Genomic DNA, 20,490 nt, shown 5'->3' with positions numbered 1-20,490 from the left:
AAGATCTTGTGCAAATGAAGAACAAAACCATGTTTTCCCCACTATTATGGTACTCCTTTTTATTTCTTACAATGTTAATGAACAGCATCATTAAGTACAAATAAAAGGCAAAGGCAGATTAATTTTGCAATGACCTGTTCTATTATAGAGACATGAAGGTTTTTTCTTTTCTTTTCTTTTTGTTTTTTAGTCTTTTGGCAAGTTGTGATTTGTTACAAAAGAATTGCAGGGCTATAATCAACACCAAAATTGTCTTTTCACATTGATTTAAAAATGCATAACATGCTAATAACCTATGCATTAAATTGATGTTTTCTATTTCATTTAAGAAAAAGCCTTTTGTGTTACCAGAGCCTGACTACTTTCATAGAATGAACCATAATCACATTTTAGAATAATTTATAAAGATTACAACAGCTTATTTGTAGCTTACCTCAAAGTGGGCAAAATTAGATCCAAGTTTTTGTATAGTACTGCTCCAAGAACAAATACAGATGATTCATCTAATTCTAGAAAGAATAAAATTAAAAACATTAACAAAACAGCAAGAAAAATAGTGTTTTATAAAACTTTAATTTGTTAATCACAACAGGACTCCAGGATCTGCTGATACAATGAAGCTAGGTACAGAAATGCATCCACCCACACACGGGGCAGTTTAGCCCACATACTCTACACATGAATTTTAGCTCCTAAATGGGTTTTTGGATGGAACTAATCTTCATCTAGCCAGGCTGAGATAAGAATCTGCTTAGTTGAGTTTAAAAATGTAAATGTCCAATCATATGGAGAAAGAGAGCCAGTTTTCCTACAGACCACTAAGTTTTAAAGTCAAAAGCTTCAAAGTGAGAATTAAAGACCAAAATGTCACTTTTGAAAACAGCCACTAGTTTCAGAGCCTACTTAAAGTATTCTTAAAACTAGCCATTTTTCAACTTGTCTCTATATACCAAAATAATATCTTCAAACCAATGTGAGGCAGAAATAAAAATGATTTTGCGTGGAAAATATAACATGCTTCAATATGCAAAGTTAAAATCTTGGCCATATCCTTTATATACTGGGATACAAATGTCAACATTGAAACTATATCATGTTTAGCTCAAATCAATAATTTGCACTTACATTTCCCCCTACTGTAATAGACCGTTTCCTTCAGTAAACTCGGAGATTTGAAAAACCAATGTAAGTTTTCTGTGATGATCACAAACTTTTAGAATTCTTTGGAGTTCTAAGTACATATCTCCAAAATATTGGGCTGGGGGTGTAGCTTGGAGTAGAATGACCCTAGGTCCAATCCCTGGCAACACACACACACAAAAGAAATTTTTTCCTCAAATTCAAATTATTTAACATTTACCTTTTGATGACACAGGAGTAAAAATACTTTTTGGAATAACTACCCTGTCTTCTGAATTTCTTGCCCAGTCAACCATCCCCTTCCGTCCTTTCATTGGGAAGTTGATATCTGTTAGGACAGAGGCTGCAGGAAGCTTCTGAATGCTCGCCACTATTAAAAAGAAAACATCATGTCAACCAATCTTGCTTTATTTTTCAGTGTACTAAAATTTGATCAAATTAAACCTGGCAGTACATTCAAAATGAAATTTCAAGTCAAAATTATATTCACTGGAGCAACACAGTAGACATTTATTGTTATTACATAGTATTTTTCATTAAGATTTCTGAATCTTCTATTTATCATTCTCAGTTTGTGTTGCTTTCAGCAGGAGTCCTATAATAATTGTCAATGATGTGGTGAATATTCTGAGAGTACAAGCAGTATTTGATGTTGTTCATAGTTGGCATCCATTGCAATTGTTAGGAGCTCATACTGTATTTTGTGTTAAATAGTATGATTAACATACTTGGCCTATAAACTGAAATTTACATTTAAATCTGAATTTTGTTGCCAGAAATATATTTTTCCATTTGAACATTATCGTCAAAACAAGTCTGTTATGGATTAGGCGGGTTATCACAATGACATGAACAACTAAGTTTTATTGCTCTGGGAAAGAAGCATTAACCAAATAATGTAGTACTAATATTGTCACAACTATAAAGTCATTATAATATGCAGAAACATTCAAATAGATTAATAATATCATAATCTTAAGACCTCTCTCCAAAATTGAAAGTAAGAAATGTGTGTTAATAGATAATTGTGTCATTATCAGCAGTAAACATTTTAATATGCATTGAAAAACCATAAATCATATATTTGGTGATGTCTGCACATATTTTTACTATATGTAAAAGTTATATGTACATTTATATTATTTATACATATGTGTGCAAAAAAAGTTCTTAAGTTTTAAGATGATAAATACTTAAGTACTTACAGATTATAGTATATTATCAGTTAAGAAGTAGAATTTGTACAATTTTACACAGGTTAATACTTGTTCTACATTAATGTCTCATGATCCATGGAAGAGTTAAGTGAGAAAACCCATAAAAACTTATCTCAATAGGAAAGCCAATGTGAAAAGTCATTAGGCTTCACAAGTGGATTTCATTTTAAAGGAGTTTGTAATTTAAATCAAGAAAGGTTGACTTCGATATGTTTAAGTACATTGTGTAACATATGGAAGTCAACCACTAAGCCAAGCAAGGGAAGGAGGGATGGGGAGGGAATGGGGTGGAAATTAGGTAGGGGTTAAATTGGTGATGTGTATATGTATGTACACACAAATTTTCTACCCCGATATGATGTATGAATATAATGCACCAATAAAAAAATTTAAAAAATATTTAAAAATAAATAAATCAAGAAAGGATGAGCCGGGCGTAGTGGTGCATGCATGGAATCCCTGCGCTTGGGAGGCGGAGACAGGAGGATCGCACAGGTTCAAAGCCAGCCGTGCTGGCTTAGGAGACCCTGTTTCCAAATAAAAATATAAAAATAGGTCTGGGACTGTAGCCCGGAGGTAGAAGGGCTTCCAGGAACCCCAGTACCACCAAAAAAAAAAGATGAAAATTTAAAAATTTAACAATATTATGTATATAAATACGTTATTGTACAACTGGCTTAGTTTAAAAATAAATTGGTTATGTATTATTGCATCACACTATTGAAACTATACTTCATTAAAGCTTTTCCAGGCTATTTATACACATCCATTATCAGCACAGGATAGAATCTCATTTGACCTGTAATTCAACATTTTAAGCTTAAAAAAAAAGGATTTCCTAACTAATGTTGAAAGGAAGAAGGTACTGGGTAAGACAAAAGCAGTTATGGATGTTAAATGCTATTTTCAGGTAATAGCCATAATTGTTTTGGTTTCTTTAATTTTTAAAATAAGACACCTTTTTGTCCATAAATAACCCAGTTCAAATACCTTAAAGGGTACAAATTCAACACATTGGAAGCGTAGTTTATCTTGAGACTCTTAATTAAGCTTTATTCAATGTGCAATATTAAGTGCTTTTATTTTCTTTCTTTCTTTATTTCTTTTCTTTTTTTTTTTTTTTTTTTTTTTTTTTTTTTTTTTTTGGTTCCTGGAAACCCTTCTACCTCCGGGCTACACTCCCAGACCTATTTTTCATACTTTTTTTTTTTTTTGGAGCACGCGGGGCTAGCTTCGAACCTGCGCGATCCTCCTGTCTCAGCCTCCCAAGCGCGGGGATTACAAGCGTGCACCACCATGCCCGGCCTAAGTGCTTGTATTTTCAATTTCTTTAAATCTTGGGGCTTAGAGAAAATCACTTCTCTGCTCTAAACACTGATGAAAAGAGATGAAAGTTTTCTTTTACATCACTGGTTTCTATTATAAAGGAAAATAAACCAAAGAAATATTTCTCTATTTCTGTATACAGAAATCTACTAATATCTACTAATTATACTAGGAATGTAGTTTATATATACCTCTCTAGGTATCTGTGTTATCTGTGTGTATAATAAGCATAGATGGATTCTAAGTCATTTAAGATATTTGTTTCAATGGCAACTAAGATTCTAGAATATGTGTTTCTTGAGTAATTATCTTTTCTTTTAAAGTATATTTTAATTGGAAAATCAAATACTATATATATACATATATATTTATCATGATTTATCATATTCAGTTTTTAAAAAAAAAACTTGGGATTGATATGCAAGGTAGTCTACCTCTGATCTACCCCCCAGCCCTATTTTAACTTTTTACTTTAAGATAGGGTCTCACTAAGTTGCTGAGGCTGGTCTTGAACCTGAGATCCTTCTGCATCAGGGAGTACAGATGTGTTCCACCATGCCCAGCCCAACATGTTGGTTTTGAAATATTCTTACATGTGAGGAGTTATTTTAAACTAATTAGAACAAGCATTATCTTTTTTATCTCACATACTTGTAACTGTTTTGGTGATAACACTTAAAATCTACTGTCTTAGTAATACTGTTCTTAAAGTAATATATTTTCAATTAAACCACTATAAAATGTTTATGATGAAATAGACTTACATAATTAAAGTGTTAGCCTTCAAATGATCAACAAACATGCTTTTAAAAATATGAAGTATTCAAAAAAAATTTTTTGGTACTTTACCATTGAGCTACACTTCTAGTCTTTTTCATTTTTTATTTTGAGACAGGGTGTCAATAAATTGCTAAAGCTGGCCGTGAACTTGCCATCTTCTATCTCAGCTGCTAGAGTAGCTGGGATTACAGGTGGGCACCACTGCACCTGGCATCAAAATTATATATATATTTTGCCAGGCATGGTGGCCCACGATTGTAATCTCCACGCTTGGGAGGCGAAGACAGGAGGATTGCACAGGTTCGAAGCCAGCCACGCTGGCTTAAGAGACCCTGTTTTCAAATAAAAATATAAAAAATAGGTCTGGGAGTATAGCCTGGAAGTAGAAGGGCTTCCAGGAACCCCAGAAAATAAAAAAAAGGAAAAAAATTATATATATTTACCTCAAACCTAGCTAGAATCATCCCAGATAACACTGTGGTTCTTTATGACTCCTAAGTAATTAATGAGGAAGACCTCTTTCTATTTAGCAAAAAATAATTTAAAGATGACTTTTACTTCCTCATTCTTTCAGTTCCTAGATTAAATACTCAGATGAATTCAACTCTCAATTCCTTCCTTTCTTCACTTGTAATCCCAGCATTTGGGAGGCTGAAACAGGAAGATTCAGGTTCATGGCCAGCCTCAGCTACTTAGTGAAACTGCAACTCAGTGAGACCCTGTTTCAAAATCAATAATAAAAAATAGGGCTGAGGGTATAGCTCAGAGTTAAAAGAAAATCCTTATGTAGCCAGGCATGATGGCACATGCCTGTAATCCCATTACATGGGAGGCTGAGACAGGAAGATCACAGGTTTGAGGACAACCCTAAAAAGGTGACACTCTCAGCAACCTAGCAAGACCCTGTTTCAAAAAATAAAAAAAATAAAGGATTGGGGATATAGCTCAGAGATAGAATGCCCCTAGGTTTAATCTCCAGTATCAAAAAATATTCTTAGGTAAATTTAGACGCAGTTATGATCTTTAGGAAAATTGGAAGCTAGGATGTTAAGTGAAGAGTTGAGGTGTAAGATTAAAAAATTAAGATATTAAACTAAATTTAGAATAAATATGTACGTGGTCCTAATAAAAGGACATCAATTCAAAACACAAGTTTATATTTGTGTTTCTGTTGCAATTGCAAAATAGAATCCAGTAAGTGTGGGAATTCAGATGGTGAAGCAACTTTCCTCAAAAATTGAAAAAATGACTTTTTTTATATATAAGATTACAGTACTTAGAAGAGACCTCAAAAGACACAGTGTCTCTGAACAAACAGGCACTTTTCGAATGCACCTAGAATTATTCTAAAGTCACTGTATCATATTTTCATTACAGCACTAAATTTGATTTCTTATGTAATAAAAACAGTTGACTCACTGATAAACACTGGAACAAAATCAGCTGCACTTCCGTTTTGATGGATATGTAGTATACAATTCCTTTGTAAGCATTATTATGTCCTTTCTTTGCTCGGGCTGGCCTTAAACTCACAATTTTCCTGACTAACTGGAATTCCAAGCACATGCTACCATGTGCTGCTTAGTATCCATGTCTTTTATTGGGCACACTTAAATAATTCGGGTGCAGTAATATTTTTGTTCATTAGAATGCATAAGAGCCTGGCATGGAGGTGCACACTTGTAATCCCAGCGTTTGGGAGGCCGAAACAGGAGGATTGCACCAGCCTTAGCTACTTAGTGAGGCCTTGTTTCAAAATAAAAAATAAAAAATAGCTCTGGTGGTGTAGCTTGGAGGTAGAATGCCCCTGTGTTCCATCCCCAAAACTGAAAAGAAAAGAAAAGGAGAGAAAAGAAAGCAACAACAACAACAAAAAAAAATAACATACGAGGGATTTATTGCAGATGGATATGAACATACATGAGTCATTTTTCTTGGTAACCACTGGTGTTCATCAGTGCAAGACAATGATTCAAACCTTAGTTGTTAGAAAAATCATAAGGTTTGAACCCTGTGCCCTGACCAAGGTCCTGGAGGATGAAGAGTCTGTCTTTTTTTCCATTGTATTATATTCCATATATAAATTGGAGTTAATTTGATACACCAGCTGAATTATATTCAGAAATATGCATGTGGAAGGAAGAGACCAGAGATCAAGAGAACAAAAACACATGGTAGAGTCTACAGAAATAAGCAAAACAGACAGAGGAAGGCCAACAGAGGGAGGCAGTGTACCAGAGTGACTTACATATGGACTCTGGATGAGCCTGGTCCTGGTTTCATGGGTCAGTTCCAGTGCACGCATGCTGTTTTGTATAATGATTAACAGAATCCCTTTTCAATTCTCAAGTCTGAGAGAAAAACTCTAAGCTTATCTGGTACTTTGAGTAAATTGTCTAAACCTTTCTGTGGCTCAGTGTCTTCCTCTGCAACATGAGGACAGTAGTCATAGCTACATCGTAGGATTAGCAGAAAACTAAGAGCTGAGAGCAGTACATCTATCTACTGCAGGGCCGGAGCACAGGCCTTCTCAGGTAAGTTGGCTAATAACATAATGAACAAGTGAACTACCTCATGGTGTGTCTCTATTATTATTAAGTACATGACTTTTGCAGCAAACACTATTTTTTGGTTGTCCTTCAGTGACCCTAGGAATGAGATTAAATATTCAAAACTTTCTGTTGAATATATTCATATAACCAAAGGCAGGAACTGCACTTAAGTAAAGCTCATCCTTTAGAATTTGAATGTGCCATCTAGAGAGTTGAATAAGGGTTCCTTTTTTACTCAATTTTTGCTTCATTTTTCTTTTTCTTTTCTTTCTTTCTCTTTCTTTTTTACTTTTTTTCTGATAGATTTTGCTAGAGAGAAAGGGCTGCCTTCTCTGGTTATGTGGGTATACAAGGTCAATCAGGTTAAAAATATATTGATTCAAGAGAATAAGAGATCACCGCATCATGAATGACAAATTCGGTGTTTCCATCATAGTCAAGATTACAGTCTGAAAAGAGCTTTTGTAAGCAATCCTTGCAAGCATTTTCCTAAGTATTTAATGCAGCACACACTTGGATTCCTTACACTTAATGTAAATGGCAAGAAGAAATTCCCAGGCAAGAGTGCTGCATAACCATAAACAAACCGATAAGGAAGTAGAGTTGTTTAAAGGTGGTTGCCTTTGAAATTGCCCTCTCATTGTTTTCTTATATTGATGTCTCCAATATATTTGAATTTGCATCATTTTCAAAATCATTTGCATGATCTTGTCATGTTGACAAACGGGGTCTTGATTTGCTAATATTACAAAATTGCCCATATCAAAATGGGACTGCTATAGAAAACATCACTCAAGATTACTAGCTGAAGCTGGGAGTGGTGGCGCACACTTGTAATCCCAGTGTTTGGGAAGCTAAGACAGGAGGATCGTTCTTTGTGGACCACCTCAGCTACTTAGTGAGGCCCTTTACAACTCGGTGAGACCCTATTTCAAAATAAAGAATAAAAAATAGGGCAGAGGGTGTAGTATGGAAGTAGAGTGCTCCTGGGTTCCATCCCTAGCATCGCAAAAAAAAAAAAAAAATTACTAGCCGATCACATGTACAGTTTTAAAACTTTATAAGAAAAATATAGGGATGGGGGGTGAGGTGTTGGCTCAGTGTGTTAGTACCTATTAGTTTTATTACTATATTCATAGCAAAGAGATAAAGACTGAGCCCAGACTACATGTACCCTTAGCATTTAGCAGCTTAAAAAGGCATGTTTGTTTTTTTTTTATTTAAATAGCAATGCTGAATGCCTAGTAAAATAGTGAGGGCATTTGGAAAGGAAGGGAAGGGAAGGATAGCTGACATTTATTGAATACTTGCCAGGAGCTTGACACGTTTCACTCTTTTCTTAATTCATTCACCCAGTGTTTATCAAACGTCTCCTTTGGGTTAGGCACTGATCTGCACATAGCACTTGGCCATATGTTTAAACCAAGCTATCTAATTTAATATTCAAAACACTCCTGTGAGATATCATTACTATCAATATATTCATTGTTGCTAACAGGACCTCACTTCACAAAAGAGAATTCCGACTTTTAAGTTACTTCTTCAAGGTTATAAGTGATAACATTAGGATTCAAATCTCTATTCAGATGTGTATGTTTTTTCACAGTGTGGCCCAGTTTGGTTTTTATCTAGCAAATTAACAGAAACTTTACTTTGCCTCATTTAATATTTTTCAGAGTCAAAAGACAGAATAATTCAGTTTGAGGAAATAAAATACATACCTGTCAAGAGAGCAAAAAATACCACTAAATAACAGCAGTTATCAAATGGGAGATATATCTCTCTATATATATGTACATATATCTCCATATATACATGAACATATATATATATATATATATATATATATATATACACATCTATATACATACATATACGTGTGTGTATGCGTGTGTGTGTGTGTGTGCACTTTAACTTGCCTAGAACAATCTTTAGGTTATAACCATGAAAAAATGATGTTTTAGAATTCTGCAACAGTGGCCTAAAGAAAACATTCAGCTATTTCTACAGATAGGTCTTTGTTCTCTCTGCTCTCTCCTTTCTGCTTCCCTCATCTCCTCTGTCTTCTTCCCAAAAGTCTGAGACTGAGCACTGAGTGCCGCAGAGAAAGAATAGGATTGCTGGAGGGCACGCGTAGCCATCTCTTCCCTGGACACACCACAGCTGGCCAGACATCTGCTAGGACCACAGGACTGAGCGCTCCCCACAATCCCCATTATATACTTTAAGATCCCACATCCCAGGATTGTCATACCCAGACTTTGGGATAAAAAATGTCTTTTGCCTTACAAGCTTACAATTTTTATTTTAGAGAAAAGCAGGATTCTCTGATACTCAGAAGTCGACAGGCTAGATGGGTAGTTAAGAAGTAAACATGTGGCGACTGAAAGGTCCTTAGTTGTTAATGTCCTATCACAAGTCTTGAAACTTAATTAACTGTTTTGCATTTTACTTTCCAGCATCCAGATAGAAAAATCTGTAAATGATTTTTGAAGTAGCTCCACATTCTGCTGTTTCAAAGCTTGCACATCTCTGGGCAGCGGGCAGCGGAATGCCCCTCTGCCATCTGTGGAGGTCCTTCCCTCAGGCTTCCTGCTTCCTCCATGACCCCTCAGGTTCCTCCCAGGCTACTCTCACATCCCAGGACTTAATGACATGAATGCCCAGGTCACATGCAGAGACACACACATGCCTCCTGCTGAAGCTGAACTGTCGGCCACGGGCTGGCAAACTACAAATCAGAGGCCAGTCCTGCCCCCATTGGCTGTTTTTGTACGGCTTGTTAACTAAAAATAATTTTTCCTTTTCAACAATTGGGGAAAATAAAAAATAATTTTTAATGGAACTGTGGATGGAACCCAGGGGCATTCTAACTTCGAGCTATACCTCCAGCCCTATTTTTTATTCTTTATTTTGAAACAGGATCTCACTGAGTTGCAAAAGGCCTCACTAAGTAGCTGAGGCTTTCTGTGCACTGCGATCCTCCTGCCTCAGCCTCCCAAATGCTGGGATTATGCCCAGCTAAAAATAATTTTTTTGGCATATAAAATTATATGGAATTGAAATTTCAGTGGCTACACATAGTTTTATTAAGGTACAACCATATCCAATAATTTACATATTTTCTTTTTTAATGTTTTGAAGAATTTGAAATATTTTTTTTACTGGTACATTTAGTCATACATCTTAATGGAGTACAAGATGGTAGAGGCACACATCACCCAGTTAAATAGTAGATTAAATAGCTGTCGGGATTCTATGTGGTTCATGAATGCTAAGATATTTGGCACCTGGGCATTTACAGAAACATTTGTCTTCGTTTTTTCTAGACATATTTTGGGGATACTATTTTTAATATCACCATTTTTAAAGGTAAATAAAAAGCTAAGTTTATTTTACTGTCTTAATTTCTTTTTTCTATTGTATGTTCTTTCTGACTACCTAATTCCTTCCATGTTACACAAAATATAGTGGGGAAATTTAAACTGATTATACCAATTGTATTTCACTTTCCAAAATGGGTAGTCTTATGGTCTTATATAAATAGATAGTTACAAATGTTCATCTTTGCCACACAAATAGTTCACAATTTTAATCCTACTTTTAACAAAAAATAAAATGTGAAATGAGGTCATTTCTGCATGCATAACTGAAAGTAAGTCAATACAGAAAATACTTTATAGAAAATAAGTTCCCCCTCTTTTCATCAGACAGTGAGATTAAGAATAGAATTCCTGCTGGGCATGGTGGTGCATGCTTGTAATCCCAGCATGTGAAGGCTGGAACAGGAGAATTGGGGTTCGTGGCCAGCCTCAGCTACTTAGTAAGGCCCTTTGTAACTCTGTGAGACACTGTTTCCAAAAAAAAAAAAAAAAAAAGAATTTATAAAAGAGGGCTGAGGGTAGAGCTCAGAGGTAGAATGCCCCTGGGTTCCATCCCCAGCATTGCAAAAGAAAACACACACACACACACACACACAAAAAAAAAAAAAAAAAAAAAATTGTTTAAACCTTAACAGGGAAATAAGACAAGAACCTCCAAGCAGTAAGACATTAACACAGGCAGAGAACAACAACTGAAGACAACAATTCACAACGCGAGACTTCTCAAGATAGTGAGTCATCCATTTCCCAAAGAGCAGGAGCCACATCTTGACAAGAGGAAAGAGAACCTTGTAGACTTAGGAGTTCATTTGTAGATGCCACCCACCAAACCCCTATGGAGCCCTAGAGGGTTCCAGGAATTGTCCAACCACCAAGCATTCCAAAGTAAACAAGAGACATAAAGTTTTTACCCTTAAAAAACTCAAGTCTAGAAAGGAATACACATAACTAGAAAGGGAAAAAAAGTTCAGAGAATTCCGATTGTAATTGCCATCATGATGCTACGCCTGCTGAGGTGTACCAGGTGGAGCTACGCCATGCCTCCCTGGAGGCAGCTCACTTGTTACTTTGCTTTAGCAGATGAGTATGACTTAGGGAAGGGGGACTTCTGTGGACCCAAAGCCCATTAAAAGTCAATAACGTTAGCAGGGCATAGTGGTGCATGTCTGAAATCCCAGTATCTGGGAATATGAAACAGGAGGATCATAGGTTTGCAGCCAGCCTCAGCAACTTAGCAGAGTCCTCTGCAACTTACTGAGACCCTATTTAAAAAAAAAAAAAAAGACTGGGAGTATAGCTCAGGAACAGAATGCCCATGGGATAAATCCCCAGCCTGTCTCTTTCTTTCTTTCTTTCTTTCTTTCTTTCTTTCTTTCTTTCTTTCTTTCTTTCTTTCTTTTTCTTTCTTTCTCTCTCTCTCCCTCTCCCTCTCCCTCTCCCTTTCCCCCTCCCTCCCTCGCTCCCTCCCTCCTTCCCTCCCTGGCACAATGCCAGGCATAATGGTGCACACCTATAATCTCAGTAACTTGGATGGCTGAGATAGAAGAATTTTAGGTTCTAAGCCAGCCTCAGAAACTTAGTGATATCCTGTTTTAAGATAAAAAATAAAAAGGTGGGTATGGTGGCACACTCCTGTGCATTTAGTCCCAGTACTTGGAAGACAGAGACAGGAGGATTGTAGGTCATGGCCAGAATCAGCAATTTAGTGAGTCTCTCTTCTTCAACTTAGTAAGATGCTGTTTCAAAAATAAAAGGGAGCCAGGCATGGTGGCGCACGCTTGTAATCCCCATGCTTGGGAGGCTGAGACAGGAGGATCGCACGTGTTCGAAGCCAGCCTCAGCTACTTAGTGAGGCTCTCAGCAACTTAGTGAGACCCTGTTTCCAAATAAAATATAATAAAAAAGGTCTGGGAGTATAGCCCGGAGGTAGAAAGCCTCTGGGTTCTACCCCCAGTACCACCAAAAAAAATAAAAATAAAAAAATAAAATAAAAGGGAAACTTAAAAAGTAGGGCTGGGAATGTAGTTCAAAAGTAGAATCAACCTGAGTTCAATCCCCAGTAAACCCTCCCCAAACACACAACAGTAATGTTTAAGAGTATCAAAATAGTGAAGGGAAAAGGAGGGACATTTTGAATAGAAGGAATGGCATGAGACAAGAAAGATTAAGATGTTCTAGAAAAACAGTACTGTATATAGAGCAGAGAGTTTAGGTAAGAGGCTGAAAATGATCTTAAAAGCTAAGAGACTTAATTTGGAGAATAATCACATTCACAACATGGAACTATAAATGGGATATCTTCTTATCAGAAGTAACAGTTCGTAATGCAGGCATGTTAATTTTTCTCAAGAAGAAAACATAGTATAAAAATTAATTCATTCAACAAATATTAATTAACATATATTGCATGCCAGGCAGAGGGTTGAGCACTGGAGATACACCTGTGAACAAAACAGTTAAAGCCATTGACATAGGATTTGGGGAAAGATAGACAAGGAATTAGTAGACAAAATTAGATGGAATGTCAGTAATGAAAGAAGACATGAGAGAGAATGATAGCTGAGGGTTGGGAAGCTATACCAAAGACAGAAAGCGTCTTTGGTCATCTGGAAGTTAGGTAGGCTCCTGAAAAAACAGAGATGAGGAGTTATGTGGATATTGAAATGATAGAAAACAACTGAGAAATGCGGTTTAGGAGAGGTTCAGTTTTAGAAGGTAAAGATAAATAAACAAGGAGAGTAATATCAAAAATCAATGGTGGGAGGAAGAAAGAGAGAGGGGGAAAATGGGAGAGAAAGGAGATAGGGGAGAGCAGAGACTCAGGAACAGCAAGACATCATTTAATAAAGAGAGGATGAATTTTTAAGAAGATTGTATAGAAGGATGATTAGCCATTATATTAAAAATAACTCTAAATTAGTTTTGAGGCATGACTGAGAGCAAGGTTTTGAATACATTTTTTTAATAAAAGGTTAAAAAGGTAAATATTTTGAGCTTCTCAGGCCATTAGTCCTCTTCTGCAATGACCCAATTCTGCTATTACAATGTGAAAGTAGCTATAGGGAATTCAGAAATAAATGGCCATTCAGGGAAATGTGGTATGCAATCATATAAACATAATTTTCTTTGTGACTGATATTGAGGTTTCTTAATTCAATAAATGTTTCTTGAACATGTTCCATATATATAAATTACCACCAAACCACTTTCTTCCCCATCTTACTAGACAGTCCTCTACTCAGACTTTCAAATTCAAACCCAAGGGTCATCCTTTACTTCTAATTTTCCTTCACCTGCTACAACCCAGCCATTAACACACTCTATTGGTATTATTTCTGCAACATATCTTAAGTCATTGCTCTTCCTTCAGTTTGCTTTCCATAACCCTCTAGAAGGCACCAGATTCTCACCTGAACTAATTCAAGAACGATCTGATTGAAATTATTTATTCTACTGTTGTCTCAGAAGTCTGTCTTCCCTTAGAAATACGAGTTATATAGAATATAATACTTTTATAGACTATAACACTTTTATAGAATATAAAGCAGATCATGTTTTTCCCCTACTGAAATAACTAAATGGTTGGCAAGTGCTTTTAGAGGAGAGTTCAGTCTTGCACAGTGGTGTGGCTTCCTCCTCTCTGCAGTCACACTGTACAGGACTGACTGCTGATCGTGCTGACCACAATCAAGCAACACAGGGCTTTTTCTATCTGAATAGAGCACACTTCCTCATTCATATTCTTGATATCTGATAAATTAGTTTCTCCTTAGATTATTAGTCCCATCTGAAAAGATCCAAGCTCCCATTTTTGTTATATCATTATATAAAGGCTTTTCCATTATTACATAGGATGACTCATTTTCTGCCTTCCATACTGGGTTATAAGCTCCAAAAGGATAAATATGTTCCCCATGCTTCTTATTTGCTGGTTTATGCATCTTAGCATGTAGTGGGTTTGATGCCTGATTGACCATATATATGTTTTTTTTTAATAAATGAGATTTGCCAATGGTTCAATAGATGGTAGGGGTTTAATGTGATCAACATGGGTCCTGGAGTTAAAAAGTCCTAGATTTCCATTTACTTCTCTGAGCTTTGGCAAGTTGTTTAATTGCTCTTCAGTTTAAATATTTCTAAGAATCAATAGCATTTCATGAGCATTAATCCAAAGGTAATTAGTTCATTCCTTACACCTACTAAGATACAATACAGGCCAATTTCCTTGTATCATTCACCTTAACCATTCTCTACTATGCATTAAATGTTGTGGAGGAGCCTAAATTTCAAAAAAAGAAGTCTTTATAAAGAGATTACAATCTAGTGAGAGATGTGTTACACAAACATTTAAGCACAGGCAGGTGAGTTTAAGAAGTTTTCTTCTGAGCTTCAGTCTAATAAAGACAGCATTAATTTTCTATTTGGACTTTTGGATTGAATGTCTTCAGGCATCTCAAAAGCAAAATGCCAAAGCTGAACTCTTGATTTCCATCCACTCTTCATCAAAATATGATCTTCCTGTGCATCTTCTTCATCTCTCTAAAGAGAACCTCCTCCCATATTTTTCTCAAGCCCTAAATCAGTAAATTATCCTTGGCACATCTGTATCTTCACACTGTGAATCCAATTAATTACTCTTCTCTTCCAAAACAGAGCTCAAAGTTGTTTTCTTGCCCCCTCTTGACTGCCAGACATTTGCCCATCAAATCTTGCCTAAATTAAAATAACTCACTGTGCTCCCACTTTCTTCTTTTGCCCTTCCTACTCATTGTCTAAACTGCAGCGTTTTAAACATACACTGATTTTAAGCATAAATTGAATCATGTCACTCCCACTGCTTTCCTGTGACATCACACAGATACAAAATGCTTAGCCTTTGACTTCCTCTGCAGTGCTAGCTCAAGGCATTTCCATTATCAGCTACACTTGCCTCCTTCAGGTTGTACGTGCTCCTCTCCAGGCTAAGTCTCATTCAAACTTCAGGTCTTGGCTTGTGTGTAGAATTATAGCCACTTATACTGAAAAGAAACCTTAAGCTCCATGCCTTTTTCAATAAAAAGAGAACTGAGGTGAAATATGTGTGCCTAAACAAATCTAAGTCTTTGAAGAAAGAGGAGAGACAAAGAACTAGAACAAAAGACACCATTTACTAATAAGCATTAGTTGACCCCAGTGCATCATCTTACTTGATCCTATGACACCCTTTATATAGACTAGTTTTAGATAATTATGAACCCCAAACAGTTTTAAGATTATAAGATATTATGGTAGAGCCAACATGCGTATATAGTTGGAATTATAAACAAAGTATGACTGTTGAGAAAAATGAACACATTTACTCTTTATTTGCAAGCACGCTTTTTCCCTCCTCAAAAATAAATTATTAAGGCAACTAAAATCCAGTAAATTTTTAAGTCATCAAATCAAAATAATAACTCTCCAAGCAACCAATACTCCATTTCCTTCTCTCTCCCTCTCTCTCTCTCTCTCTCTCTCTCTCTCTCTCTCTCTCTCTCTCTCTCTCTCCTGATTGCTCTAAGTAGGGCACAGTAGCGCACACCTATAATCCCAGTACTTGTGAGGCTCAGACGGGAGGATTGCAGATTCAAAGCCAGTCTCAGCAGCTTAGCAAGACCATCAGAAACTTGGCAGGGCTCTGTTTTTGTTTTTTTTTTGTTGTTTTTTTTTTTGTGGTACTGGGGTTCCTGGAAGCCCTTCTACCTTCGGGTTTTCGGGCTACACTCCCAGACCTATTTTATACTTTTTTTTTTTGAAACAGGGTCTCTTAAACCAGCGCGCTAGCTTCAAACCTGTGTGGGGGATTACAAGCGTACACCACCATATCCGGCTCAGGGCTCTGTTTTGAAATAAAAAATAAAAAAGGGCTGGGGGTGTAGCTCAAAGCAGAATTCTCCTGGATTCAATCCCCAGTACCCTCCAAAGTTGAGTGCTCTATTTCATTAAAATAAATTATATGTAGTTAAAAGAGCATACCAAACAATTAAAATTCTGATTTACCTGTCTAGTCTAAATTATGTTACAAAACAATGTGTTTACTTTTAAAAAGAAATTGTTATTTAAAAGTAAATAGTCCACAATTTAAAAATTCTATAATATTTTTTAAATATTCAAGATTTTCAAGATGACAGGGGATAACCTCATTGACGTAATTTTTTTTTTTTTTTTTTAGTAGCTGAGGCTTTCTGTGAACTGTGATCTTTCTGTCAGCCTCCCAAATGCTGAGATTACAATCGTGTGACACTATGCCCGGCTGGCACAAATATTTCATCGTAGGGTCAATGAAAGAAGTATTTGAAGTAGTTAGGGAATATTAGAATGCACTGAGTTTGGGGAAAGCAAAGGGAAACCATACGGAAAAAAACTGAGTAGGAACTAACATTATGCATAATGGATACAGAGTCTTCAAAAGGATGGAGGTTTATATAGCAGAGGAATGCTATAGCTTAAATGCACATAGAAAATTATTATTAAAATATTTTGTAGTGACAAAGAAGATGTTTCAGAATATTATTCTCAATTATAGATCCCTACTTCACCCAGCCAGCCCCCACCCAGTCCCCACCTCACTCCCTCCCCATCACTCCCTTCCATGCTTGGTTTAGTGGTTGACTTCGATATGAATACTAGTATTTTCAATGAATCAGATTTTTTTTGTTTGAACTCAGTATATATATAAAAATAAAATGTGTTATCCAAAACAAGTCACTCCTTTATAAACTCTTCCTTCTCTACAAATATTTTATAGTCATCAAATGTCCTAAATTAATAGTGTCTACTATATAAAATCATAACCCTATAAAGCTTGTTTTTAATAGATTATTAATTCAGTTTAGCTTTTATTAAAATGTATCATTATTCTTTAATGTGACATAAAATAATAATTTCCTGTAAGTTCATAGTGTAAATTTTAATGATATCTAAAATAACTGCGGACTTCCAGGAAGATGGCGACAGAGAAAAGCGGGGCTTACGAGCCCCGCTAACAACCAATCTCTATTACCACAAAATCAGTCTATTACCACAAAATCAGTGCCTTTCATAGCCAGAAAACACCATCAGCAGAGAAACAAAAAATGTAATTACAAGGGACAGAGAAAAAGAGGGCTGAAAAAACGAGACACCAGAAAGAAACCAGATCGCAGTGCTGTGGATCTGCGCAATGCCACGGAGCGGAGCGGCGGGCGCTATCTTCCCTTGCAGCACCAGGCTCCAGAAAGGAGGGAAATCAGAACGGAGCTCAGAACCAGAGAGGAGATAAGCCGGCCTCACACCCGAGGACGCAGCAGCAGCGCCTTACTGCCGGCAGCAGCAGCGAGCTCACCGGATAGCACCAAACCAATGCACTCAACAGCCCACCAGGCTCCAGAGAGGAGTGGTGGACAGTGAGGCGATGTGAGCCGCTGCGAATTAGCCGGGCGGGATTCGGCAGATTTCTTGGCGCAGGGAGCATCTAAAGCTCCCAGAGGCTGGGCTCAGCACATCCTGCAGGGACTCAGAGCGGAGCTCAAAAACAGAAAAGAAATACGCCAGCCTCACGGCTGAGGGCATGGCAGCGGCACCATATTGCCACCGGTGGCACCAGCAGTGAATTCACCGAGTCCACTACAGCTCCATCTGCGTACTAAACAACAGTGAGTCAAATTGTGGTCCCTAGAGGAGAAATCCCAGTACTGTACTCCCAGGGACTTGACCCAGTGGGAGAGTGGCAGTGGCAGAGATATCACACCATAGGAGAATGCCCAACCTGGCACCCCCCATGGTCTAAAGCAGCCTCGACTGACTCCCTGGGTCTGAGAATCTGTGATACAACCCAGTAAAGGAGTAGTAGGGACTGAGATACCACAGACTCAAGATCCAGAGCACCTTAAGTGAAGTCATAGTGACCCAAGGGAAGAACCCAGAGAAGGCACAAACTTCCTAAATCATGGGAAATAGGAATAACAATGGAGCAATGAATGCCCACAATCGCACAACATCAGAACCTGATAAAACAGAAATTCAGAGATTTCTAGAAGATCAAATCAGAAAAATAATTGTAGAAATAATAGAGGTGTTTCGAAAAGAATTCAGAGAGAGCCAAAAAGAGATAAAGGATGCAATTAATGAAGTAAAGGCCTCAATTCAAAGTACAAACAACTAATTAGACCACATGGAAAATAGAATCTCGCTCTTAGAAGATGATCATTAAAAAAATGAACGCATAGTTTCTAATTTAGAAAAAAAATCTGACAGCAGGAATCTGACATTGAAGAAATATGGGCCCATTTTAAGAGAGTTAACTTAAGAATAATTGGAATAGGGGAGGGAAAAGAAGGTGAAACCAAAGGGATCAACAAGCTCTTCAAGGAAGTAATAGCAGAAAATTTTTCAAACATAGAGCAAGAGGTCGATACACAGGTCCAGAAAACTTATAGAACTCCCTTTAGACAGCATCGGAGAAGAGAATCCCCACGCCACATAATTGTCAAAATGACCAATGTGGAAGCCAAGCAGAGAATCTTAAAGGCTGCAAAAAAAAGGGCCAATTGACATTCAGAGGCAAACCAATTAGAATCACTCCAGACTTCCCAAACCAAGTCATGAGAGCCAGAAGGGCTTGGAGTAACATATTCCAAACTCTGAAAGAAAACAACTTCCAGCCAAAAATTTCCTACCCAGCAAAACTTTCTATCAAATTTGATGGGGAAATAAGAAGCTTCCATGACAAACAGAAACTGAAGGAATTTATGTCTTCAAATCCAGCTCTAGAGAAAATACTCAAAGAGATTAACTACAAAGAAGAAATAGGTAACACACACCAGAACCAGAGAAACAAGATTTTCCATCCAACAGACAACTAAGATTGGTTATCTGTTGAGATTCATTATTTATGTTAGTCTTTTACATATCTCTAAATTGTATTGTTTGCTTTTATTGTTGCTAATTTTTAGGATGTCTAGGTGGAATATTAATATACCTTCAGATATAGCATTTGGAAATATTTTATCCCATTCTATCAGTAACTTTTAACTCTGTTTACATTCTCTTTGGATATACAATATTTTTTTATTTTTTAGGGAGTTTGTTTACCCTTCTGTTGCCTGTGCCATTGAAATCATATCCAAGAAATCACTGCCAATTTCAATGTTGTGAGGTTTTATGACTCATATTTTCTTCTAAAAGTTTATAGTATTAAGATTTATATTTTGGTCTATTATCTATTTTGAGTTAATATTTATATATGGTGTTAGGTAAGGGTCTGATTTATTCTTTTTCATGTAATTATTATTTTTCAACAATATTAAGTTAAAAGAAATTATTTCCTCCACCAAATGTTCGTGGAAATCTTGTCAAAAATAACTTGAAAATATATGGAAGAATTTATCTCTAGGCTTTTATTTAACTCCAATGGTTTATATATCTGCCTTTAGAATAGTACTACACTGTTTCAATTACTGTAGCTTTATATGGTTTGAAATCAGAAAATATACATCTTCTAGCTTTGTTCTTCTTCAAGATTGTTTTGGGTATCTAGAGTCCATATTCCATATCAGGATAGATTTTTTTCTGAAAAATAAATAAATAAATGTATGATAGTATCACCTAAAAAAAAAAAAGAAAAATATATTCTCTGGTAGAAAGAAAGCAAAAAGAAATATTGAAATGCTATCTTTAAGTCATCAAAATCTTGGTATCAGACAAATGAAATTGTTATGTGAGATTATCATTGTTAATATTGGATAAATTGCTATAAAACTAGATGTTAACCACTAAGCCAAGCATGGGAAGGAGGGATGGGGAGGGAATGGGGTGGGGATCGGGTATGGGCTAACTGGGTGATGTGTCCATGTATGTCTACAAAAGTTATTTTTTAAAATCCCATTATGATGTATGAATACAGTGCACCAATAAAAAAATAAAAATAAAAATAAAAATAAATAACTGCATTTCTAATTCAAATACTACTAAATGTTTCAGAAAATGCATACACAATCACACATCGACACAAAGTATCTGATACACATGTGAGACCAGATAAAAGATCATACTAAAAGACCCTAATTAAATTAGCATCTCAAAAATTATTTGCAT

At 36.4% G+C, this 20,490-nt stretch overlaps 1 protein-coding gene across 1 annotated transcript in view; it reads right to left on the bottom strand.

Annotated features, from left to right (window-relative positions):
* The window catches only part of ADGRB3 (adhesion G protein-coupled receptor B3), a gene marked incomplete at both ends in the record, with an annotated part of 810,263 nt that overhangs the window by 358,796 nt on the left and 430,977 nt on the right, over positions 1-20,490 (bottom strand). Inside the window, 2 exons of the mRNA XM_080699695.1 lie at positions 434-509; positions 1,361-1,510. Coding sequence (XP_080555821.1) covers positions 434-509; positions 1,361-1,510 — 226 coding nt within the window. The remainder of the gene's footprint in view (positions 1-433; positions 510-1,360; positions 1,511-20,490) is intronic.

Source organism: Muscardinus avellanarius, assembly GCF_963383645.1.
Source record: "Muscardinus avellanarius genome assembly, chromosome: 8".
NCBI lineage: Eukaryota > Metazoa > Chordata > Mammalia > Rodentia > Gliridae > Muscardinus > Muscardinus avellanarius.
This window is presented reverse-complemented; position numbering and strand designations above follow the sequence as displayed.